Genomic DNA, 23,422 nt, shown 5'->3' on the forward strand with positions numbered 1-23,422 from the left:
CACTGAGATTTCACAAATAAATTTATGCGAGTTTGTAAGGTCTAAATTTGCATAAAAAAACCTGTGATTCTATATTTAAGTAGGCATTGGACATCTTTGACAGGCACTACAATTTTATAGCAAAAATGCCTAATTTGCAATTACGAAGGGTAAAAGTATTCTAACGATGTCAGATATTTCGATTTTGGACATCGGGAGAATATAAAAAATTATAGGATTTTTAGGGAATTGCGGCAAATTGCCCATACAGTATAGTCATTTTTCGAAAAAAAAAAGGGGTAGGACCATCACCCTTCTTTGTATCTATATGTTTTACACAAATTTTTTTCCCAAAATTCCTAAAGAAAAAACAGATATTTCAAAATATCATGAGAACTTCAGGGCATTAGAATTGTGACATTTATTGCTTCTAAGGTTCCAGCGCCTCTTAATGCTAAATTAAAAAGATTTTCAGAAGTATCTAATGATAAACATTTAGTCTGAACAAAATCTTAGGATAAGAGCAGGATTGAACTATTAATTTCTAAAAAATTGTAAGCAATTAATGTGCCCTTAACTACGGGGCTTACTTACTTGGGGTGTGGGTGACACAATGGGGGTTTATCTCGCAGAGGGTGGGCCCATTAAGTGACCCGGTTCTCAGCGAGGGTTCCTTGTCATAAAAAAACTGTTAGTACATTAATTGATAGGGGTGGGCATCAGGCCAGCTCGGCCCGGCCCACTAATGGACCAGGCCGATCGGGCCGTTGACCAGCCTGATCCGTTTACTAATGGGCCAAGTTTTGGCCTGGTTCTTAATGGGCTCGGGTTGAGAAGCCCATGGCCAGGCCCATTGGCTCAACGGGCCAATGTGAAGAAGTCTGGGTCCGGCCTGGCCTGGCCCAATCTTAAAATGCATAAATGCTTGACTGAAATTATAGGTTAACCAGAGAATATCAAGTTACCATGCAACTAATTAGGTAAACAGTAATAATTAACAAATATCAAGTTCCTATGCAACTAATTAAGCAAATAATAATGGTTATTCAATTTACTATGTAATAGTTAATTTTTAAAAAAATTATATTATTAAAAAATTAATAAATAACTCAGGCCCATCGGGCCAGCCCGATAGCCTACCCTTATTGATTGATGTTTAACCTAGCAGTACTGAACTATTGATTTCTGAAAATGTTGGTTGGGACAAAACATTGTGGTTCGACCGTGCGTGCATCAGGGGCAGTGAAGAATATCAAAAAAGGAGACTTAATTAGGTGACTTCTGAAAAACAGGAAAAAGTATGTTTGAACCTGACCTTATGGTCAAAGCAATTACTTTTATCAATGTTTTATTTGAAGTTTGATAGTCGATTTATCTTATTCTTACTAGACATTTGGATCATCTCCAACGGATGTCACAGGGACACGAGGCAAGTTGGAGTATCTTTATGACATATCGGAAAACCTGTTTCATTTCATCTTGAGATGCAAATGGATAGGATCCAGGATGGTGGTTTTACAATTTCTAGCTGTTTTGGATCCGATTAGAATTCCCATGTATTTAGCTCTTCTGGATCCGAACCGTTTGCATCCTTACTTCCATCCAACGAAGAAGTATGCTTTTCAAACCCATTGAGGGGTTTTTCAAAGAAGAGAGTAGCCAAGCGTCAAAAGTGTCGGACTGCAAATCCATTGAAGGATTTTCGTAGGGTTTTGTAGGACTGTAAATACATTTTGTTGTAGAGTAAAAAATGTGGCATGACGGATACTAGAATGCCGATCAAACCATGAGACATAAGCTCTTTGTTTTGGTTGCGTCTCAAGTAGGACGCCATGCGCAAAAAAAAAAGAAGGCCGAAGCGTGGCATCTCATTGGGGGCAAGGGGTAAGCCCACAGAGTTTTATGCTGTCAGGATACCACAGGCAGAGCTAGTGTGGTTAGGTCTTTGATCCTGGGAGCGTTTTCTCTGCATAAATATATAAAAAAGTAATACACCATGCATTATAAAAATTAGATAAAAAAGTAGCCACCATCCTTATTAGAGATAAGCTAAATTAAATTACTTCCTGTTAATCTGCTAATGATTTTTTTCTAACCTAGACAGAATAAAATATATGCACCCCAAGAATGAAAGAATTAACACAATTGAGGGAGAGAGAGAGATGCCACATGTTGGTCATGTTAGTCAACCATGTTCCGACTCATTACACATTATTAGTCTAGTCAACCATATTCCAACTCATTACACAGTTATTAGTGCAGACAACCATATTTCAACTCATTACACAATTATTAGTGTAGTCAACCATATTCCAACTCATTACACAGTATTGGTTGGTTACACCAAGGCACACCGAGGGGTGGCAATGGGGTCGGGTTGGCGGGTTGACCCAGCTGGTTGGCGGGTCAGCATACCTCAACCCGAACCCAACCCGTTTAATAAATGGGTCGGCTGTGGCAAACACGAACCCGACCCATTTATTAAACGGATAACCCGACATGACCCACCAACCCGTTTAATAAACGGGTTAGGTCGGGTAAACAGGTTGGCGGGTTAGCGGACGGGTTGGCGGGTGGGTCGGGGTCGGGTAAACGGGTTGACCCGGCCGCCTAACCCGTTTATTAAACAGGTTGGCGGGTTGGCATACCCCTAACAGGAACCCGACCCGTTTAATAAACGGGTTAGGCGGGTCGACCCGTTTATTAAATGGGTTAGTTTAAACCAAACCCGAACCCGCCTAAGAGGCGGGTTGACGTGTCATGTCAAGTTTTGCCACCCCTAAGCACAGGATCATTCCAGATTTCAACTTTTCCCACATGGGTCGTCTGCAAGTTCAGATTGAGAATGAGCAATTGTGAACACGTGTGGTGACTCTTAGGTGTTTTACTTGAACAGTGACTAAATCTCAAGATTTGCCTAGTCCAAGAGGCCACTTAGGCTTTCTCTTCTTTTGTTTTTCCTCTTTATGTTTTGTAGGCTAGAGATGTCTTCACAAGCAAGTTTTGGGACAACGGGAAACGCTGGAGTTTAGAACACTAAGAGTAAAACACAAAATACCACTTGACAACTTGGCCTCCCGCCAAATTACATGACACTGAGTTTTTGCAATCTTGATCCTAATATGAAGGAGCTGGTATTTCATCAGCAAAGGCAAATAGGAATTTCATGTCCAACCAAGTGCCCAAAAGTAAATCAGAAAAAACATGGATTTTACCTCCTGATCACAAAGATTAATTGTTATTTCCAGCAAAACTCTTTAACATGCAAATCATTTATTCGGTGTCTCATATATATATATATATATATATATATATATATATATATATATATATATATATATATATATATATATATATGTGTGTGTGTGTGTGTGTGTGTGTGTGTGTGTGTGTGTCAAAAGCTAGTTTTATTTTGTAGGCAGATATTATTTGCCGAGGAACACAGTGATACGTCTCGTTCAGCAAGAATCCCTGTTTTCTGATTTATTTTCAGCCATTCAACCATCAAGGCTCACACTGAACAGAAAATGCCATAGAAGCCAAATTGAAAACAGGGAAAAATATGGACACAAAGATCTACATCAGTTACAAATAAAACTGGATAGAGAAAATAGGGTAACTCCTCCATAGAACATAAACAGAATAGGAAATCCAGTTTCTATTTGAGTTAACAATTCTTTGCCTTTCTCATCTTGTGATTTTAAACTGCCATAATCTCCACAAGCTACATGGTCGTATTGCTCACATAAACATTGGTACATGTTTCATAATGCAAAGTAGAAACAGCACAGAATAACTTTCATATTTTTAGTGATCAATTGCTCCCAAATTTATCAGTTACAACATACAACTTTCAATCACCAAAACTAATAGCCAGCATTAAATACATCTAACTAGGGAAAGAGAAGAAAAGATGTCACTGTACACTGAAAGGCAAACTATACCAAACAAAAACATGCTAATCTCAGAGGCATATGACATGCCATGGCCCATCATGTACATCAATCAAGATACACATCATCAGCAGAGGTAGAACAAAGTTGATAGACATGAGAAAATTTACAATAGGTATCAGTCCCAAGATACAGGACAGTGTTAATTGATCTTGTAACTTCTGGAGTTCTGCTTGCCTTAACAAAAACACAATCAACACAGTCACCAGTTGCACAGGTCTTGCCGCTTATAATTATCTCCATAACCAAGATTTAGAGCATTAACACTGTATATGACATGATCCACATGTTCAGGAGATGAACTAGGAATATTCTCAAGGGTAGAACGAGGAGAATGACATGAGGTTGATTGGTTTCTGGGAGGTTCAACACAACCAGGGCTGCTCTCACAGGAAAAACAGAATTAAGGTCATAACAAAAATTAATTGAGGAAAACTGATTTTCTTTTAGGAGGTAAAACTGCAGAAACCATCACCTTTGTGATGTCTTCTTTTCCTTTGTAGCCTGTGTTCTTGGAACTGTTGCCATGGTATCGGTAGCCCGACTAGCTCTTTCCCTCGAATTATGTAATATATCCTGTCATATTTGGACAATTAGACATCTCAAAGATAGATATAAAAATAATAATTCTCCACCAAAGAATGAAAAAACTAACCAGTTTTTTATTTTTTAAAAGTGTCGGATGATAATTGGAGATTTCATGATAAAGTGAGCTCCCCAAAAATGAATGCTCAAGCAGCTCCATTGCCGTTGCCCTTTCTGCTGGGTTAATTTGCAAGCAGCGATGAAGAAAGTCCTTGCCAACCGAACTCAGATTGTCTGGAATAGGTGGGATTCTATTTCTCATAACATTGAACATTGCTGCAGGCTGCATAGGACAGAGAAAAGAGTCAGCATCGAAGACAGATAACATAATAAATGAATAAATAAAACCCAAATAGACATGAAGATTGGTAACAAAAAGAATTCTTTAATACTCAACCTGCCCTGCCACCAAGTTCGGACTTAGAATATTTAAAAGAGACCTATACATTTTCTATTGACAATAAAAAAGATGAACCAAAAAAGAAAAGTTAGATATCCGATCTTCTTTTAGAAAAAAAATCATCTATTGGTGGCCATGATATTCCTATCTCTATATGAATGGGGTACCTTACGTAGGTTGTAGATTTCATACTATTGTGAACAGTCATGCTTCTAACACTTACCTTGGTGTTTGTGTGTGTGTATGTGCATGTTAACCTCAGCATGTTAATGTCATATCTGAGATTATTCTCTTTGATGATAATGGTGCAATAGAGAGAGAGAGAGAGAGAGAGATTCTCTAACCAGATGAGCGGGTAGGGCATGCCCCAACCAAACCGGCACTGGGCTGGTTGGTCAGATTGGCAGCACGACATCTGAAGCCAACAGAATTAACCAGCCTGGTGAATTTACAGTTAGACTAGGCTCAGGACTTATGCACTTATGCAAATTGGGCAGGTGATCCAAACATGAGAAGATCCATGTTTGGCTTTTGTGTATTTCTTAGGAGAAACTTGATATTGTGGAATAGTAAGAAACAGAGAACTGTAGCAAGATTAAGTACAAAAGCAAAATACAGGTCCATGACATCTTTAGTTGTGAAAGTAACTTGGATAAGACACTTATTGTTTACGTTAAAGCGAGAGATTGGGAGATCGGTTGTTTATTTCTATAACCAGAGTGCCATTAAAATATCTTTAAATCTAGTTTATCATGGGAAAACAAAGCATATCCAAATAGACCAGCATTTTATAAGGGAGAAAATAGAAGATCAAGAAATAGAAGCGCAGTTTGTGGGTTCAGAGAATCAGATTGTAGACATATTCACCAAAGGTCTTACCAAGGCAAGATTTTGGTTTCTAAAAGGCAAGTTGTTCATGATGAAAGGACATGTACAGCTTGAGGGAGGCTGTTAGTAATGTAATTCATATAGCTCACAAGAGTACATATGTAATTTGCATAATTATGCTGTACTTTTTATATTTTGTATCTTCAGCAAGGGTGTTTTGGTAAAATACCAAAACCCTAGTGTAATCTTGTATTATAAATACACAGTGATACAGCAGCCAGCCCACCAAGTCATTAGACGTGGGATTGAGTCTTCCTCTCTCAACACCTTTTTGTGTTCCACTGCTGGGAAAACTTTGATCTTTCACATCTGATTGGCTGGATTATTCAACATGTGTTGATTATAAAGAGAAAATCAAATATGGGAGGAAGAATTAGAAAACCTTGTTTTCTGTCCAGAAGAATAAAGAAGATATTCAACACAACTGACTACAAAAACATCAACTATGAGAAGGCTTGATGATGATGATGATGATGATGATGATGACATTCAACCTAAGTTGTATAATGAAGTGTTTGGAAATAATAGCATATTAATTACAAATACAGGAATGAACAGACGTCAAAAGCTAAAGTAATTTTTATGTGAAGATAATTTATCAAGAAGTTCAAAAAGAAAAAAGGCAAATAGGTATGCTTCTTAATGGTGTGCAAAATGCACAAAGACAAGGCAACTAATGAAGTTAACACCGAGGAGGAAAGGAACCTTGTATGGCAATTCAAAATGGATCACAGTTGGAACAACTATTGTAAAAACTACAAGTTCATCAAGAAGCTCAAAAAGAAAAAAAGGACAAATATGCATATGCTTATTGGGGTGCAACTTCCTATCTTAGAATGCCAAGGCAACTAATGAGATCAAGACTGAGGAAAGGTGCCTTATATGGAAATGCGAAATGGATGCACTAAACTTACTCGTTTCATTAACATCAAAAACCTTTCTAATCTGTGCTTACTTGCATTAATCACAAATTAAGTGATATGATTAATACAAGATGTCCCATGTACACTTCGCAGATGCAGATGGTCTATTAGCCAAATATAAAACTTGCAAACAACAAATGAAACGAAAATAGGGTACATAAAAACGATTTAAATAAATGAACCAAAATAAGGTGCGTAGAGGATAGGTTTGAATCTGTAAGCTCTATTGTATCACAACATGCAGGAAAAAGTAGATAATGAGAACATGCAGTAGTGATAAGTGGGTGCTGCTCCCATTAATAGGTAAACCTTTATAAGATTATATGGCACATAACTGAAAGAAAATAAAGTGCATTTAGCCAACATGAATGCACTAAGATTAAATAAGATGGATAATACCAGACGTACAGTAACAGAAGCTTAAAAGTGATGCCAAAAAAGAAAAATATAGAAGATATTCAGAGAAAGTCCAGTGTGGTCATATGAAGATGTGGAAGGTCTATAAGGTGAAACAGTAAAATTTGATGAACTAGGACATGAAGGGATAGGTAAAGGCTTGGAGAAGATGGTAAGTGGGGGCAGGTGAGGTTGTCAACAAGTCAGGACTTAACATTAGAAGGTTGAGCATTACACATGAAACCGAACTGATATGGATAGGAGAACCTGATTCTGCTGTTGTATACTGTAATAAAATAGTACCTTCATCCCATACCTGTATACTGGTACAAGAAGAAACAACTCAAAGATGCACCACAAGAAGCCAGTTCTACTCTATGTCACAGAGGGCAGAATAAATTGAAAATAACCTTCAATATGGATAGAGAAGAGTGCATGAACAATTAGTAGCTCGAGTTATCCTTGATGCCTAGCTAAGGGCATATGAAAGAAGATAACAGCCAAAGGAACATGATTCTATAGCAAGAACCATGATCAGAATTGTAGCACAATTATGGTGGTTTTCTCTACGATGAACTATGTCCCTCAGTTTTGACCTAATGCAAAGGATGAAATGATGTCCTAGCTCCACAGAATCATGTAAAACATACTGCTGCATGAGCTCACCCCAGACAAATTGCACCATGGAGGTTTCCCTGTTATCATCTCAATGATGGTACAACCCAAACTCCAAATATCAACAGCAAGGTCACATCCAGTTTTTTTCTGATGTAAGACCTGGAAGAGAGAGAACCAATGTTGGAAAAAATCATCTATATCAGAGTTAAAAGGAGGTTGGATAATTTTTTTTACCTCTGGAGCCATCCAAAATGGAGATCCCTTCATTGAAAGTGGTGAAGCCTGCCCATTCAACTGAAAAAAAACAAGGCAATTTAAATAAGTGATTACACATGATAGAATTAGGTCCATGACTATCCCTCTAGGCTCTAACCATCTTTTCTGGCAATAAAGTTTGTACACCAGTCCTGTTGGGTGTCATCAGTTCCTCTAACAAGCAGCTAAACTAACATATTTTGTTTGATATGTGTCTATATATTACTGTCTCCAACATGTCAGAATTTCCAACACAAAGTGTCTCATGGTTCCATACTTGACAAGGGATCTGGCATAAGAAGTTATGTTTCTGCTCCTCATTCCCCCAATACTTGTATGCATTTTCTGGATTAACTATATAGGACATGTCATTGCACTTGGTTGATAATGATTTATGATCTTCCGTGGATATTTACTGATCGTTTGGATTAAGATATGGAAGGATACCACTCAAGTAGCAGAACTCACCAATACAACAATACCAAAACAACCATAAAGATTGATTTACTTTGATGTTAGGTCTCATTTCACTTAACCAAACCCTCCTAATTTCAGTGATAGCAAGGTTGTGCATACCACAAGGAAGTTCATAACAAATAAAGAATATTTTATCCATTATAGGTGAATCAGAGGTTTTAAGTCCGTGCACCATATTGTCTCATAATTCACAATTGCTCATTTATTATGCAACAGTTTTTCTTGCAAAGCCTTAGACTGCAACGAGATTACAAACACTGTGCTCTAAACTCAACACTGACTACTGCCGATGCCACAGAGTGCTTCCTCATTGGTAACCTCTTTGCCTGTTCCATAAATGGCGGTTTAATTGTTTGAGAACTTTTTCCAAAGAAGAAATTTTGTTGATTTGACATTTTTCTTCATAGACAATACATCAGGAAGAAATTGTGACGGCCCATAAGGTCTGACAAATTGCATGGAGAAAGTTGTCAAGAAAATGCTTTCCACTAGGATAATGTTATCTGGTATTTGAAACGGCATGGAGACAAATGTAGGTCCAACTGCTTTGACAAATTGATCCATTACAACTACTTTCTCAGGCAAACAAAAGGCCCATAAATGACTATTTACATTAAATGTTCATTTTAAACATTCTTTTACTATTTCTGAATAATATGCATCAAGACTAGTTAACCTCATTACTTTTCATTATTGACAAATAAGATGTGATTTTTCTTCCATATGTTGACATCTTGAGTGTAAATTTTGATTTGTGCTCATGATACACATAAAACACATATATACACATGCATCTGGCATGCCCCATGATCTACTTAGCAAATACTTTTAGAAGAAGTAACCAGCATCAGAAAAACCACTAAGCCAAAAAACAATGACCACATAAACCCTAGATAAAAGAAATCACTAAGGTTCAAGAACTTTCTGTTCCTATATAACAAAATTAAGGAATAAAGCAGAAGGAATAGCCACACATGAAAACAATCTGAATAACAGAACATGCATAAATCCCAAGTAATACACTGTGTTAGTGTAGTTTACATGAAAAAAATATATTGAGAATATATCTAGAAGTACTCTGTCAAAGGATTTACATGTTTTGCCATCCCAAAGTCTGCAAGCTTAACAACACCATGATGGTTAACCAGTAGGTTTGCACACTTGATGTCCCTGCAAATAAACAATAAAAAGAAAAATCATCTCAGATCCGCTACTACCTTGCTTGCTTGTTTCCCTATTCCTCACCCAATCTAAGGCTACACGCCTTTCACTCAAGTCACTCCCCAAGCAACTTGAGCTACAGTCGCTTCACCTTAGATTATGAAAACCGTATACGTCATCAGAATTGGCAAATCCTTGAATGAATGAGTCCCTGATTTTAAGTGAAATCCTACCAAAATATTGCAATACGATACATGATCATGGTTAAAAAGAAAACTACTGCATGTCATCACTAACCATGATGTTCCACAGGATAAAAATCAATCCACACTGTGTATGAATTTGATTGTTAATCATATTGTTTGTGACTATTCCACCTTAACAACAAGAACAGAGCACAATTGAAACTAATCAAGCAGAATGTGACCAACTAAAGCCACTTAGATTCATAAGAAATATGTAATTCATGCAAGAGAACACTTAAGATAGCATTCAAATAGACAGGATTAACTCCAGAAATGACAGAAACAAGATACCTTGATTACAAACATGATTAAAGCAACATTAGATCAAAATTTCTACAGGAGAGAGGGTAAATGTCCTGGAAAACATCAAGGCAAATAACCTCCAAGACAGAGAAAGAAACTGAAACATCAAAGAGCACATTAAAATGTGACAAATAAAACATGACATAGAAGGAATTGAAATTTAAGAGCATATCATTCTGGCCTAGCAACAACAACACACACACACACACACACACACACACACACACACACACACACACACACACACACACACACACACACACACACACTACATGAGCACATATAGGGCATTCTAAAGGACCCCATGGGAACACCTTGCAATCCATCTTTTCTCCTTCCAAATTTTCTATCTTCCTGGTTGTTCCTTCTTCTCCCAATTCCTTCCATTCCACCAATGAACGATCTATAAGTCAAAACCGTGAGTTTCAGAAAAAATCTAGGAAGGTAGACTTTGAGATCAAACTCCTTGCTTTTTGTCTTCAAGCTGCACTCTATCTTGGTCCGGTACTCCTTCTCGGACTCGAGTTCAAATATCATTAGAGTAGGTGTCTTATCCATTTAGGTTGAGAGCTGTTGCCTAAAGCACTTAACTGTATATTTTGTGGTTATGGTATGTGTCAGAAGTTAAATTGTACATATACATATTTATATATATTGTATATAAATATATATAATAATATTTATTTGTTGGGACTAAGTCAAATTAATTGACTTGTTCCCAACAGCTAGATTTCTAGCTGTTGGGACCAAGTTTGACTTGCTCCCAACGGCTAGAAATCTAACCGTTGGGAGGTCCCACTCTCAACTCTAGTGCTCCCTCTCTCTCTCTGTTCTCCCCTTTGTAATATATGCTTTTGAACACTTGTTTCATTGAATAAAATATGTGGTTATCCACTTAAGTTGGAGTTGGTGGACTCTTGGTTCCTGATTGAAGACTCTTTGAATCTTTACATGTATCAGAGATTGGTTCTTTTTTTTATTCTCATTCAAGTATTCTTAATTAAGACACTGGTGGAGTGTTCGTGAAATCGTGATTGTGCAAGTGCTTGTGGATTATGATCGTGAATCATTAGATGATTCAAGTGCTTGCATAATATCGGTGGAGTGCTAGTATTTCTCTTTTTGTTTTCTCTCTTCTTCTCTTTATTCCTCTTTCTACCCATTCCTTGTAAAATGGATGACAATGAAAATGTCACCATTAAGCCCGTGAAACTCAATGATTTTAACTATGTAACATGGGCTTCTATTATGAAATACTTTATTTGGAAAAAAGGGTTGTGGGGCCTAGTAGATGGGTTTGATGGAACCCAAGATAGTTCTCACCAAGGTAGAAAATGAGAAAGAAGTTCCACTAATTGAAAGTGAAAAGACCAAGGTCATTGCTAACTATGAGAAGAAGTGGAAAAAATGGAGAATGAGACATGCCAAGACTATGTCTTGGCTTATTAGTAATGTGGATGTTAAAAAATGTTTTAGCCTTGCCAAATTCGAACATGCAAAAAAGGCTTAGGAGTATCTCAAGAGAATGTATTCTCTTAAAGATATTGCACATGTGTATAATGTGCAAGATAGAGTTCGGACTATGACTCAAGATAAAAAACAGTATTAGAGAATACTATAATGACTTGTTTGAACATTGGGAAAAATTGACTCTTTTAGAGCCAAAATGGCATTGCCCCGAAGATATTGAGCTCCGTAAAAAACAAATAGATGCAAAGCACTTTTATCAACTTATCAACGGTTTAAGACCGGAATTTGAAGCAAGTATATTCTTCTTCATAGAGGAAAATTTCTCTCTATTGAACACACTATAAAGGAGTTGAGTATAGAAGAAACTAGGTTGAAAAAGCGTGCGGCAAGAAATGAAGATGCCATCTCTAGACCAAAAAATTATGTTTGTGCATATAAACCACCTTATTATAGAAGACAAGGAAATGACTATAATAGAAAGAAAATTATTTGTTATCATTGCCATGAACCGAGATACGCCAAGCCCCAATGTCCTAAGCTAAAAGGGATATTTGAAAAGAAGGTTGCTTCGATTAACACTCCACAAGAGTCAAGTGACATTCCTGTATCCCAAGAATCATCTATTGAAATCATGTCTCCAGCTCAACTAGTGGAAGTTCTTCAACCTCTTCTCAAAGAAGCATCTTCTTCAATTGGAGTCGTTGTTTCATCTTTATCCAACCCCCGTAAATTTTCTTTGCTTCTCAATTTCGGTGCATTGTTTCACATGACCCCAAACCATGATATATTATCAGAATATCATAACAACTCAAGTGTGTCAAATGCTTTTACGACCAATGGTACATCTCTTCAATTTTAAAAAGGATTTTTCAAAATCAAAAAGGTTTTTTATTCAAAAGATCTGACACATTCTCAAATTAAACCTAAATCTTTTATCCATATCTCAAATATCTTATTATCGTTATAACATTTTTTCTCTTCAAACGAATGTTTGGTGCAAGATCGTCAATCAGGGAAATTAATTGGGCAAGGCCATAGAGAATGAGGGATATGCTATATGGATTTTTTAGAAATACCCAAAGATGTTTTTTTGTTGTAATGTTCAAAAATTAGATTTGTATGTATAACATAAAAGATTAGGATATTCAAATGTATCAAAAATTTAATATTTTCCAAATTTGGAAAAATTTTGTGATCTTAATGATTTCTCTTGTGAAGACTATGTTCTTGAAAAAATGAAGAGATTATCATTCAATGATAGAACTTTTGTTTCATCTAGACCACTTAAGTTAGTTTATTCGGATGTTTGGGGTCCAATACCCATATTATCTAAAGGTGGATATGCATATTATGTCATATTTGTGAATGACTTTACTAGACACACTTGGATATAGTTCCTTAAGCATAAATCTGAAGTCTTTTTTTGTTTTTTTAAATTTTCATAAGTTGGTTAAAAATAAGTTTGAAAATGAAATTTCTATACTTCGTACTAATTCAAGGGGAGAATTTGTATCAAATGATTTTAAAGATTATCTTAAACCTTATGGAATCACACATCAAAGATTTTGTCTTCACACACCACAAAAAAATGGTTTAGTATAAAGAAAATATAGGTACATCATTGAAACTTCAAGAACCTTGCTTATTGCTAGTCATGTGCCTAAGATTTTTTGGGCATAAGTTGTTTTCACAGTTGTTTATCTTATAAACATAATGTCATCATCCTCGAGTTATTCCTAGAGTTATTCCTTGTGCCTTTTTTGAGTATGCCAACAACCAAAAGGGATATCAATGTTACAATCCTAAAACTGAAAAATTATATATTTCTAAAAATGTAACTTTTTTGGAAAAAAAAAAACTTTGATAAAGATCAAGCTATGGAAATAACTGAGTACTCATTTTTATTTGATCTTGGATCCAACCAAGATATTGATGATCGTGATTTTGAGAATATCATTGAATCAATAGATAGGGAGTCTCTTGATGAAGTTCCTCATGATAATCAAACTTGTTTACAATACTCTAGATGGGGATGTCCTAAACCTCCATGTGCATTTGAAAAGTTCTTTAATTTAGGTGAAGAAAAATTGCAAACTAGAAAATCATCAACAGTTTCAAAGCCTCCATCAAAATTCATTTCATATGATTCTTTTCATCTAAATATTAAACATGCATAGCCTTAATTCACTTATACGTAGAACCTTCATCTTATGTTCAATCCAAAGAATACTCTGAATGGATTAAAGCCATGAAGGTAAAACTAGATGTTTTAGAAAAGGCTCAAACTTAGTCTATTCAAGATCTTCCGGAAAAGAAACTCATAGGTTTTTAGGTGGGTATATAAGATAAAAACCAAGAGTGATGGGACACTTGAGAGATACAAAGTTAGGCTAGCTGCCAAAGGATATGCACAAGAATATGACATAGATTATGAAGAAATCTTTGCACCTGTTGCCCGCATGACCACAATTAGAACCCTCATTGCAGTTGTTTCAATTAAAAATTGGTTCATATATCAAATGGATGGTAAGGATGCCTTTTTAATGGCAATCTTATGAAGGAAGTGTACATGAAGGCGCCTCCAAGTATGTGTATACCTCAAGGGAAGGCTCTTCGCCTGTATAAAGCATTGTATGGTTTGAAACAAGCTTTCAAAGCTTGGTATGATAGATTTAACAATGTTATGCTTGATATTGGCTTTAAATCCTGTGTGACTAACACTGCTTTATTTGTTAAAAATTCTGATGCAGGTATTATCATTGTACTTCTCTATGTTGATGATATGATAATCACTGAAGGAGACACACTGGGAGTTCAACATATTAAAAATATTCTTAAAACTAGTTTTGAAATGAATGGTTTGGGTTTTTCATGATACTTTCTAGGAATAGAAGTTGTTTATTCCCCTATAAGGTATTTATTATTTTAGTCCAAGTTTGTTTTTGATATTGTTCTCAAGTCTGGTATATCAGATGATAAGGTTGACACTCCTGAAGTAACAAATGTCAAGATGAAAAACGATAATGGGGAGCATCTAGATGATCCAACTCCTTATAGACAGCTTATCAAAGCTCTTTCTTACATGACAATTACTAGACCTAATATATCACACGATGTACACATGGCTAGCCAATTTCAACACGCTCCCACATCTATTCACATGGAAGTTGTTTTGCGTATTATTAGATATCTTAAAATTTTTATTTCTAGAGGCTTGTTTATGTCTTTCTCGTCTGCATTAGATTTACTTGCATATACAGATGCAGACTAGGGTGGTGATCTTAATAATAGACACTCAACCATAAGTTTTTGTATTTTCTTAGGTGAATCATTGATCGTATGGAGGTGCAAAAAGCAACAGAAAATCTCTCTCTCCTCAACTGAAGCCGAGTACTGGGTTATTTCTACTACCACAATGGAGGTGGTGTTGACTGATATGGGAATCAAGATTGTAAAAGCTTCAAAGATGTTCTGTGATAATAAGAGTGCTATCTACATTGTCAGCAATAATACTTTTTATGAAAGGACGAAGCACATCGAGATGGACTGTCATTATGTTTGAGAGGAATATCTTCAAAGAATCATTGATTTGCCCTATGTCACATATGAGTACTAGTTGGCAGACTTTTTTACCAAACTTCTCTCTGCTCCTAGGTTTCACTTTCTTTTAGGTAAACTTTTCGTTATCCAACCATAAGTTTGAGGGAGAGTGTTAAATTTATGTATATTGTTTAGTATATACGTATATGTATAAACATATACATATATTCATATTTTTTATATATTATATGTATATTTTTATTGTAAAATATATTATATATTTTTATTATATATAAATATATATATAATATATATTTTTTGGGACCAAGTCAACTTTATATATAATATATATTTTGGGACCAAGTCAACCAAGTTTGACATGCTCCCAATGGCTAGAAATCTAGCCGTTGGGAGGTCCCTCTCTCAACTCTAGTGCTCTCTCTATATATATTGTATATAAATAAGGGTGTTCTCCCCTCTTTAATGTATGCTTTTGCACATTTGTTTCATTGAATAAAATATATTTTTTATATTGTGTGCTTTATTGTGTGTATCCCTTGGTGGGATTGATGAGTGTGTTCCTTGGAAACACTTTTGTGGTTCCCTTTGTGGGATTTGTAAGTGTGTTCCTTAGAGAACACTTTTGTGGTTATCCACTTAAGTTGGAGTTGGTGGACTCTTGGTTCGTGATTGAAGACTCTTTGAATCTTTACAACAGAAAGGGGTAATACCATTGCTAATGACCCTTGGCTTGGTTTTGTCAAGTTTTGCATGCCATTTCTTGAAAAGATTCACTTTCTAGGTGGACCTGTTTTGCAGACTATAGAATAACCTGTCTCAACTCTTCATGTCCACTTCTATGTTCTAGAGAATATCTACTCCTCGATATGATCCTTTGGCCTATATACATCACTTCTATGTCTCTCATGATCGTGGACACACATATGCTAGTTTAGGATTTGTGATGTAGTATGCCATAGATTTCTTTTTGATAGATTAGTATGTCACATATTTCAATCATTAGACCTACAAGCAATCCATATATTACCAACCATATTTGTATTTGAAAAATGTTTTAATAGTTTGTCATGGACACCAATAATTTGTTTTATTTTTTACAAATATTTTGTAAGCACTTCCCATCTATTATTTATAATTGGTTACATGCAAACAAGCAATAAAGTTCAGCTGATTTAACATAAGAAGTCTAATGAAAATCACCTGTGAACCACATTTTTGCTATGCAAGTATGCCAAGCCTGAAACTATGTGGCGGGTGAAACTGCGAACAACAGCTTCAGGAAGAGCCCCATCCCACTCTTGAATAATTTTTGTGATTGAACCAGGATGCACAAACTCTAAATAGATGTAGAAGCTGTCATCAGCCTATACAGAAAAAAAAAATGAATTCTTAATTTGTTCCTTCACATAGGATCAGACTAGTCAAAATGGCAAGATAAAGAAGCAACTACATATATAACTCACCATTTCACTTCCATAGTACTGCACAATATTTGGATGTTCAAATTGGCTAAGAGATTTTATTTCCTGCAATGAGCATGACACCAATAGTCAGAGGAAAAGCAGATTTTTCTTTCCTAAGATGCAAGATAAAGTCAAGGCTTAAGAGAATCAAAAGCTTCTGCATGTGAAAACACACAATCATGTTGAAATTTACACCAACTTTCAGTCCTTGTTCATATTCATAAGTCTACATGTAACCATGAAGAAAGCAAATTTATAAAGCATGGCTATTCAAGAACAGTATAAGATTCACACAAATTTGGACTATGTTTAACTGTTTGTGAGTGTCCTGAATTCTGGACCCGCTTCAATCCGTGACCCGATCCGAAAATATTTTGGTGACCATACAATAGGAATTTTCAATGGAGGTTTGTGGTGATAGTGGAGGGATCGGGCTGTTAGGCCCGAGACTGAAGCCAACCAAAAACCCCTCCGGGGGTGCAGGGGCGAAGCCCCCACAGTATGTATGGACCTGTCTGGTTTTATAATTTTCCCTTTTCTACCGGCTAGGATTTTATGCCCTTCATCATATATATAACTGCCTCCTTTTGTGAGTCAATAATAAGAGTTTCGGGTGTATTAAGGATTTGGGTTTTGAAAGCTTTGTATCTTGCCTCCATATTTCCTCTCATTTTGCTAGTGGAATTTTAACATTAACAGATCGCAATTGAAACACAAAGTTTCACCAAGTTAAAGTATCATAAAAGAAGATAGGATCTGGAACATACAAAGATGTAACCCTTACGAGTGAGGCAGCCCAAATGTGCATATCATAATGAACAAGAGCTAAGCCTTCAAAAAACAGTATTTGCAATTTTTGAAGTTAGCAGAAAATGCACCTAAACTCAAATTCATCTTTTCATTTTGTCCTTTTCAAAGTGAAATCATAAGACACAGATTCAAATAGTATCAGCATCTTGGATTGAGCCCATCTGATCTGTATGGGTTTGACCTTACTTTTAATTTCTCCTATCTTTCCAATGCCAGCTTAATCCTGAGTTACTTAGATCACTACTCATGGCTTCCACTTAGACTGATTGGTCTTCCCTTTCTCCTAGTTCCACAAAAGTTCTATTGAATTAACCCCTCGTAGAGAGGCGTGTTGAAAACCCTTCAAATTCCAATCCTTGATTTTCTTTTTTAACAGTGCTACAGTAAAAATTTAACAGTCAGATTGTGAAAACCAAAGGTTGGTTGCATCTTGATTAAAAAAAAACAATGGATGGACTAGGTAGAATCAAGTTATCTACAAATAAAACATGGTCAGAACAACTAGTAGAAAGACACAACACTTCAGTGAAGTACAAAACCTAGGTGATAGGATTCTAACAGTGTTTACAGCATTGTTGTCAGCATTCACCATAAAATCATTTCCTTCAAACTAAGATAAGCATTAAGAAGAAGAATAATGATCAAGCATTGAGTATAAGCAAGCGATAAACAATCATAACCTGTTCCAACTGCTTTATGCATTCAGCGGATTTGGGATCCTCTGGAATTAGAGTCACTTCCTTCATCGCACAAGTTGCACCAGTCTGACTGTGAAACAAAAAGCATGTTGATACCCTGAGGAACATCAAGAAGAAGCACGTGCATATAAATGTGTACCTGTTAAAAGCACGATAAACTCTCCCATATGTACCACTGCCAATAAGATTTTTCTTTTGCCAGGCTCTTGTTGTTGATGAAAGCAGTGGAGTTGTAGCAGGTTGTTGGGAAAAAGATGATGGCCTAGATGCTGTAGCTGTTGGAGGAAGAGGTAGCGGATGGACAACCATGTTGTTGCTAACCTCATGGGCACCTGAAGAGCTGTCTGGCGACACCTTTGGGTTTATTGCAGAAGCTAATCCATTTTGACTTTTGGAGTTCAAGGCAGATAGTTTCCTTATAGGGCTATGAAGGGGAGAGTGCTCCCAAATGGGCAAAACTGTTCCTGTTAAACCTTGGGGAGAAAGACTAGCAAATAGATCCTGTGGAGACGGATTCTCCTGAGGATACCAACCCTGATGTTCTTCAGCATATTCCGAAGAAGACAGAAAACAATCTCCAGTACTTAATCTTCGTGGACTTTGTTTGGGGCTTGACAAGCCACTACTAGGAGCACTTTTTGCAATGGCATCTGGCCTGTCAATATGGTGCACCTTGTGAACGGAGTGTTGAACATGAAATACATGACCCGCGTGCTCCAAAGAAGATCCATAAGATAAGGCCTGAGCATGCACTGTTCTGTTTTGGATGGTCTGGAAACCCAGTGAACTGTGAAACGGATCATCTGATCAGAATTTTTTGTTTTATGAAAACGTTGAGAAGCCTCAACATTCATGGCATAACATCAAACAGCCATGTGATTATCCTTTTCAGCAAATTAAAAGAGAGATGGAAAATATATAGAAATGAAAAGCTTTCTAAAATAAAACAATGTCCAACGCCACTCCTCTCACAAAGCTAGAGTGAAAAGAAAAATGAAACATAGGCAGAAGAGGAAAATACAAAAATAAAATAGAAAAATGAAGAAAGGAGATATGAAATAAAACGTTAACATAAAATTTCTTATTCTAAAAAAGTTCCTAAGTTCATAAATGAGAATCAACCTTAATTAAATGTTCTGGATCATTAAAATGACAGAATGAAATGTATCTTCTTCCCCTAAAAATTCTATAATTATACAAAACACTTTCTTATGGGCAATTTAGTGTCCAATTATTCTCTTTTACACTTCAAACTATGTAGCAAGGACAAACATTTAGAGAGAAACATGAAAACTGTATGTTAACAGATGTAAGTTGCCCATAACCATCACAGTATACATCATGTATAAACAATCAACATAAGATAAGATGGGTAGTGTTTCTCCTTCATTTCTTTAAAGACTAAATCCATCAGCAAAAGAAAAGCCTAAAAAGGTAGATCATACATCATCCTTACCATCAGTGATCACCAACCCATGAAAGAGCAGAAAACCAAAAAAAAAAGACCTTGAGAGGAAGATGTTCACTGAGAAAAATAGCCATTGATGCTTGCCAAGAGGTCTGTCTGTCAAACTCATGGTTGCTCCGTCTACAAATTTAGTACTTCCATTTCGAAAATGCTTCCTTTTATGTTATGCATCTTCTAAGGGATTCAGATCGATTTAGTGTCTCAATGAACTGTCTTAATAGAAATCACTTCCCTATAAATGTATTCCTCATAGTAGAAGGATCAAAAGATGAACTCAATTGGGCACCACCGGTTACACCCCCAAAGTAAGAACTAAAAAGGAAAACATGAAAACCGACAACAACAATCGAAGAACTACAAACGAACGGGAATCGACTACAGAAAGGGATATTTGAAGAACTAGAAACAGATTAACCAAAATCGGACGAAAAATTCACCTGACAATTGCAGAATCGAAGTCCGAGGCAGACGCACGATGGATGATTCTTTCTAGTTCCCTAGGAGAAGGGAGAGGGCAGCAACTTGAAGTCGTTGGCGAAGCACCATCAGAGACCGTCCGGGAGAACCCACCGGATTCCGGCAACGGAAGGGCTGCATCTGGCGAAGGCAGCTCGAACATGGTTTGAAATTGGGAGTCGGAAGCCGGCGAAACGAGGCCGACTTCGTCATCGGTGACGTGCCGGAGCTTCCGTTGCCTGGTTAGCCTTCTTACCGGTGGGTTGGAGTCTCGGCCGGTTTTGAAGATCCCCTGGTTCTTGGAGCTCCGTTTTTGGCTTGGAGAGAAGGGAGAGGGAGCAGAGGAAGAAGAAGAAGAGGGAGACGGTATAGAATGGGAGGAAGAAGAGTGACTCCTCCCGCTGGCTCTCCACCAAAGCATTTTGGAAGGCTGGCAATCATGGTCCGCTAGAGACAGAAAATCGAACTTCCCTCACCCATCAAATGCACCTCTCTCTCTCTGACAAACTCTAATTTGGACTACCCAATCTCTCTCTCTTTCTAATTCCGACTACCCAATCTCTCTCTCTCTAATTCCGACTACCCATCAAAGCACTTCTATCTCTCTCTCTTAAACTCTAATTTCGACTACCCAATCTCTCTCTGACACTAATTCCGACTACCGATCAAAGCACATTCTCTCTCTCTCAAGTGGAACCGTGTGAGCTCGGGAGGGCAGAGAACAAGAAATTTTGGTTGTATTACAATGGTGGTCAAATCGCTCCCCGTAACCATCGTTTTCTTTTACCCGACTTTCGTAGCCCCGTCCCCAACCCTTCACCTTCGTCAGGTCAATGCCCCTCGCCCCTCATTTTTCACCATCCCTTCGCTCAACGTTTACTTTTCTTTATCGTTTCATCTGTCATCTTTATTACTACTACTGTCAAGTGTCAATGCAGAAGCAGCTCCCCTCAACACGAAGCTTCTTCCCCACACCACCATACCACTGAGAAGCTTCTCCTAACCCAATTGGGTACGCGAATCTGATTCTATTTTCATCTGATTTTTTATACAGGCCAACATTTTATTTCAAATTCCATATCAAGATACGGTTTTTTTCAGAACTTCCTTGTGCAGTCGTGTTTCTTTTAGTATAATGGTCAAATAAGGACGTGTTATAATCTTACCTTCTACCTCCACCTAGCCAACGGGAGTTAATCATTTTAAAATACCCCATTAGAGTGAGTGGGTGGGTGGGTTGGTGGATATCTATATTAGGACACCCATGGTGGGTGCATGTCCCCGGTGACACCACTGGTCACAACTTGGACTCACTGACACAACACCAATACATACAGACATTATTTTAATGCTTTTAATGTATTTTTATTCTTTAAAAAATAAAAAACAATCCTTGCCCCCCGCTTCCTATTCCCCGGAGAAATTTGGAACTTAAGTATCTTTGTGAAGTAGGCAGATATAAGTTCATAGCATAACATGTAAAAATAGCAATAATGCATTTTGAGTGAGTAAAAGTTAAAAATACAAATTTTGAAAACACTTTAAAACGCATTTCACCATTGTATACTAAGGAGGTTAACTCAAGGTTTTCATTTGACCATTGTCAGAAACCCTTAAAACTATATCAGAAATTTCAGAAAAGTTGGCGCATGAAATGGGTTTTCAAGTAAAAATGAATCAGCATCAGAAAATCACGCAAAAATCTAACCATATGTTAGTCATTTGTTTTGGTCCTTTTGGAACTTGACAACAGGTTTAGATCCAATAAAGCTTTTCACAGATTCTGTGTTTTTCTGGGACCCAAAAAAGGCATTGATATCTACTTTCTACTTAAAAGAATAAGCTAGTCAATGCCACTAATAGCTCCCAACTATTGCTGCTACTGCTGTTGCAATGATAGCAATAGCAGCAAAATGCTGAAGTGGTAATAATACAAAGAAGCGTAAACAATTTTTTTCTATCTTTTTTTTCTTGGGAAGTGTGGGACGTCATGTATTTGGCGTAACATTCTGTTGCTGCAAAGATGGTGACAATCAAGTGTCTGAGAAAGCGGCCGGGGGGCAGAAAAGTGGGGGGTGTCAACGGCCTGGTTAACCGAACCTAACCAGATCTTATAGGGTCTAGGTACGATGATAAATAATAAGACCTGGTTAAGGCTCGGGTCAGATCCCTAAGGTCTAATTAATACACAGACCCTGGTATAGTTTGTGAAATTTTATACCAGACTCGGATCCGACCCTAATTTCCATTTAGACCCACAAGTTTTCAATGTAAAAATTATAAAAAATATGGTTTTACCTGGTTTGGTTCACGTAGTTCTTATCAAGTCCAGGTATGGTTTTTCTTATACTAGACTCGATTAGACTCAGGTTCAAACATGATACCATAGCCAAAAATCTGGTCAAAGTCTGATTCCACTGGGTTCGAACCAAACCTGACCTGTTGATAGCTCAGCCAGTTGTGTGACTCTCTTGGGTCAAGGTCACATCATCAGGAAATCAACCAGAATACAACAGGCTTAACCAGAATGACCAGGTCTTGACCCAAGGGTGGTTTTTCCGTCATTCATGAAAAAAATCAAGTGTGAACCAGAATGTGCATATAAGCTGAAAAACAAGACAGGCTGCTCATGGCTTGGTTCATAAAGAGCTCATTCTAACTCATGACATAGGCTTGACGAGCACAATATATTTTATATGTTTTTTAATATGGTAGAGTGCTGATGATTGAAGTGCTTGGCTTGCAAGCAATAAGTTTATAATTAATTTTAACTTGGGCGCATGTGCTCGAGCTCAGCTCACTACAAGAATGAGTCGAGCTTGAAAATCTCTCTCTCTCTCTCTCTCTCTCTCTCTCTCTCTCTCCTTAGTCATGTGCAGTGTTTCCGAGAATTGTTTTCTAAAACTTGGAGGACTCCATCAATTATTGTGCGGAAGGGTTGGTTTGCGTTGGATCTTATCCTCGACCCTGTTATAATTACATGTGAAAAGAAGTGAAGGACTATTCAGAAAGTTTTGTTATTTACAGTGTGGTGGTTCATATGGATGGTCTGAAATGATGCTACTTTTCGAGATGTCCCATTCAACCTTAACCGTATGACTCATAGAGTCTTAGCTGATGTGTATGCTATCTTCCGCATATACCTCAAATACCTGCCTCTACCACCAACCGATCCCCATCTAGATGTATGTGGTTGTTGATCAGTTTTTTGTTTGTGTTAGAGTTTTTCTGTTTTTGTGTTAATGGTGTTCTCATGTTGTTGGTTGTGCTTGTGGGACTCAAAGCTTTGTTGAGGTTTACTTTTAAGTAATGT

General features: G+C 37.0%; 1 protein-coding gene across 4 annotated transcripts; it reads right to left on the minus strand.

The window, feature by feature from the left end:
* Positions 1–3,758: 3,758 nt before the first annotated feature.
* Positions 3,759–21,106, minus strand: LOC149838696 (mitogen-activated protein kinase kinase kinase 5-like). 4 transcript variants are annotated; one of them, XR_016431981.1, is made up of 11 exons: positions 20,091–20,753; positions 18,325–18,972; positions 18,168–18,255; positions 16,678–16,740; positions 16,415–16,578; positions 9,569–9,644; positions 7,977–8,036; positions 7,775–7,901; positions 4,588–4,800; positions 4,408–4,508; positions 3,759–4,312 (listed from the first exon to the last, which is right to left on the minus strand). XR_016431981.1 is itself a non-coding variant. In XM_090006747.1 (11 exons), the coding sequence occupies exons 1-11, from the start codon at positions 20,528–20,530 to the stop codon at positions 4,135–4,137; spliced, it is 2,142 nt and encodes a 713-aa protein (XP_089862873.1). In that variant the 5' UTR covers positions 20,531–21,106; the 3' UTR covers positions 3,759–4,134. The 4 variants fall into 4 exon arrangements, 3 of the variants coding, with proteins under 3 accessions (XP_089862873.1, XP_089862874.1, XP_089862875.1); XM_090006747.1 differs by having other exon boundaries at positions 7,791–7,901; positions 20,091–21,106; XM_090006748.1 differs by lacking the exon at positions 7,775–7,901.
* Between the last annotated feature and the right edge of the window lie 2,316 nt (positions 21,107–23,422).

Source organism: Nuphar pumila, chromosome 5 (genome assembly GCF_984573655.1).
Source record: "Nuphar pumila chromosome 5, dmNupPumi1.hap1.1, whole genome shotgun sequence".
Taxonomy (NCBI): domain Eukaryota; kingdom Viridiplantae; phylum Streptophyta; class Magnoliopsida; order Nymphaeales; family Nymphaeaceae; genus Nuphar; species Nuphar pumila.

Coding starts and splice junctions, on each gene's coding strand:
- LOC149838696 (XM_090006747.1), bottom strand. CDS start 20,530: ATGCTTTGGTGGAGAGCCAGCGGGAGGAGTCACTCTTCTTCCTCCCAT. Junction 16,579..16,677: donor AGTACTATGGAAGTGAAATG/GTGAGTTATATA, acceptor TTTTCTGTATAG/GCTGATGACAGCTTCTACAT. Junction 4,801..7,790: donor CATGGTGCAATTTGTCTGGG/GTGAGCTCATGC, acceptor TGTCCTATGCAG/CCTGCAGCAATGTTCAATGT.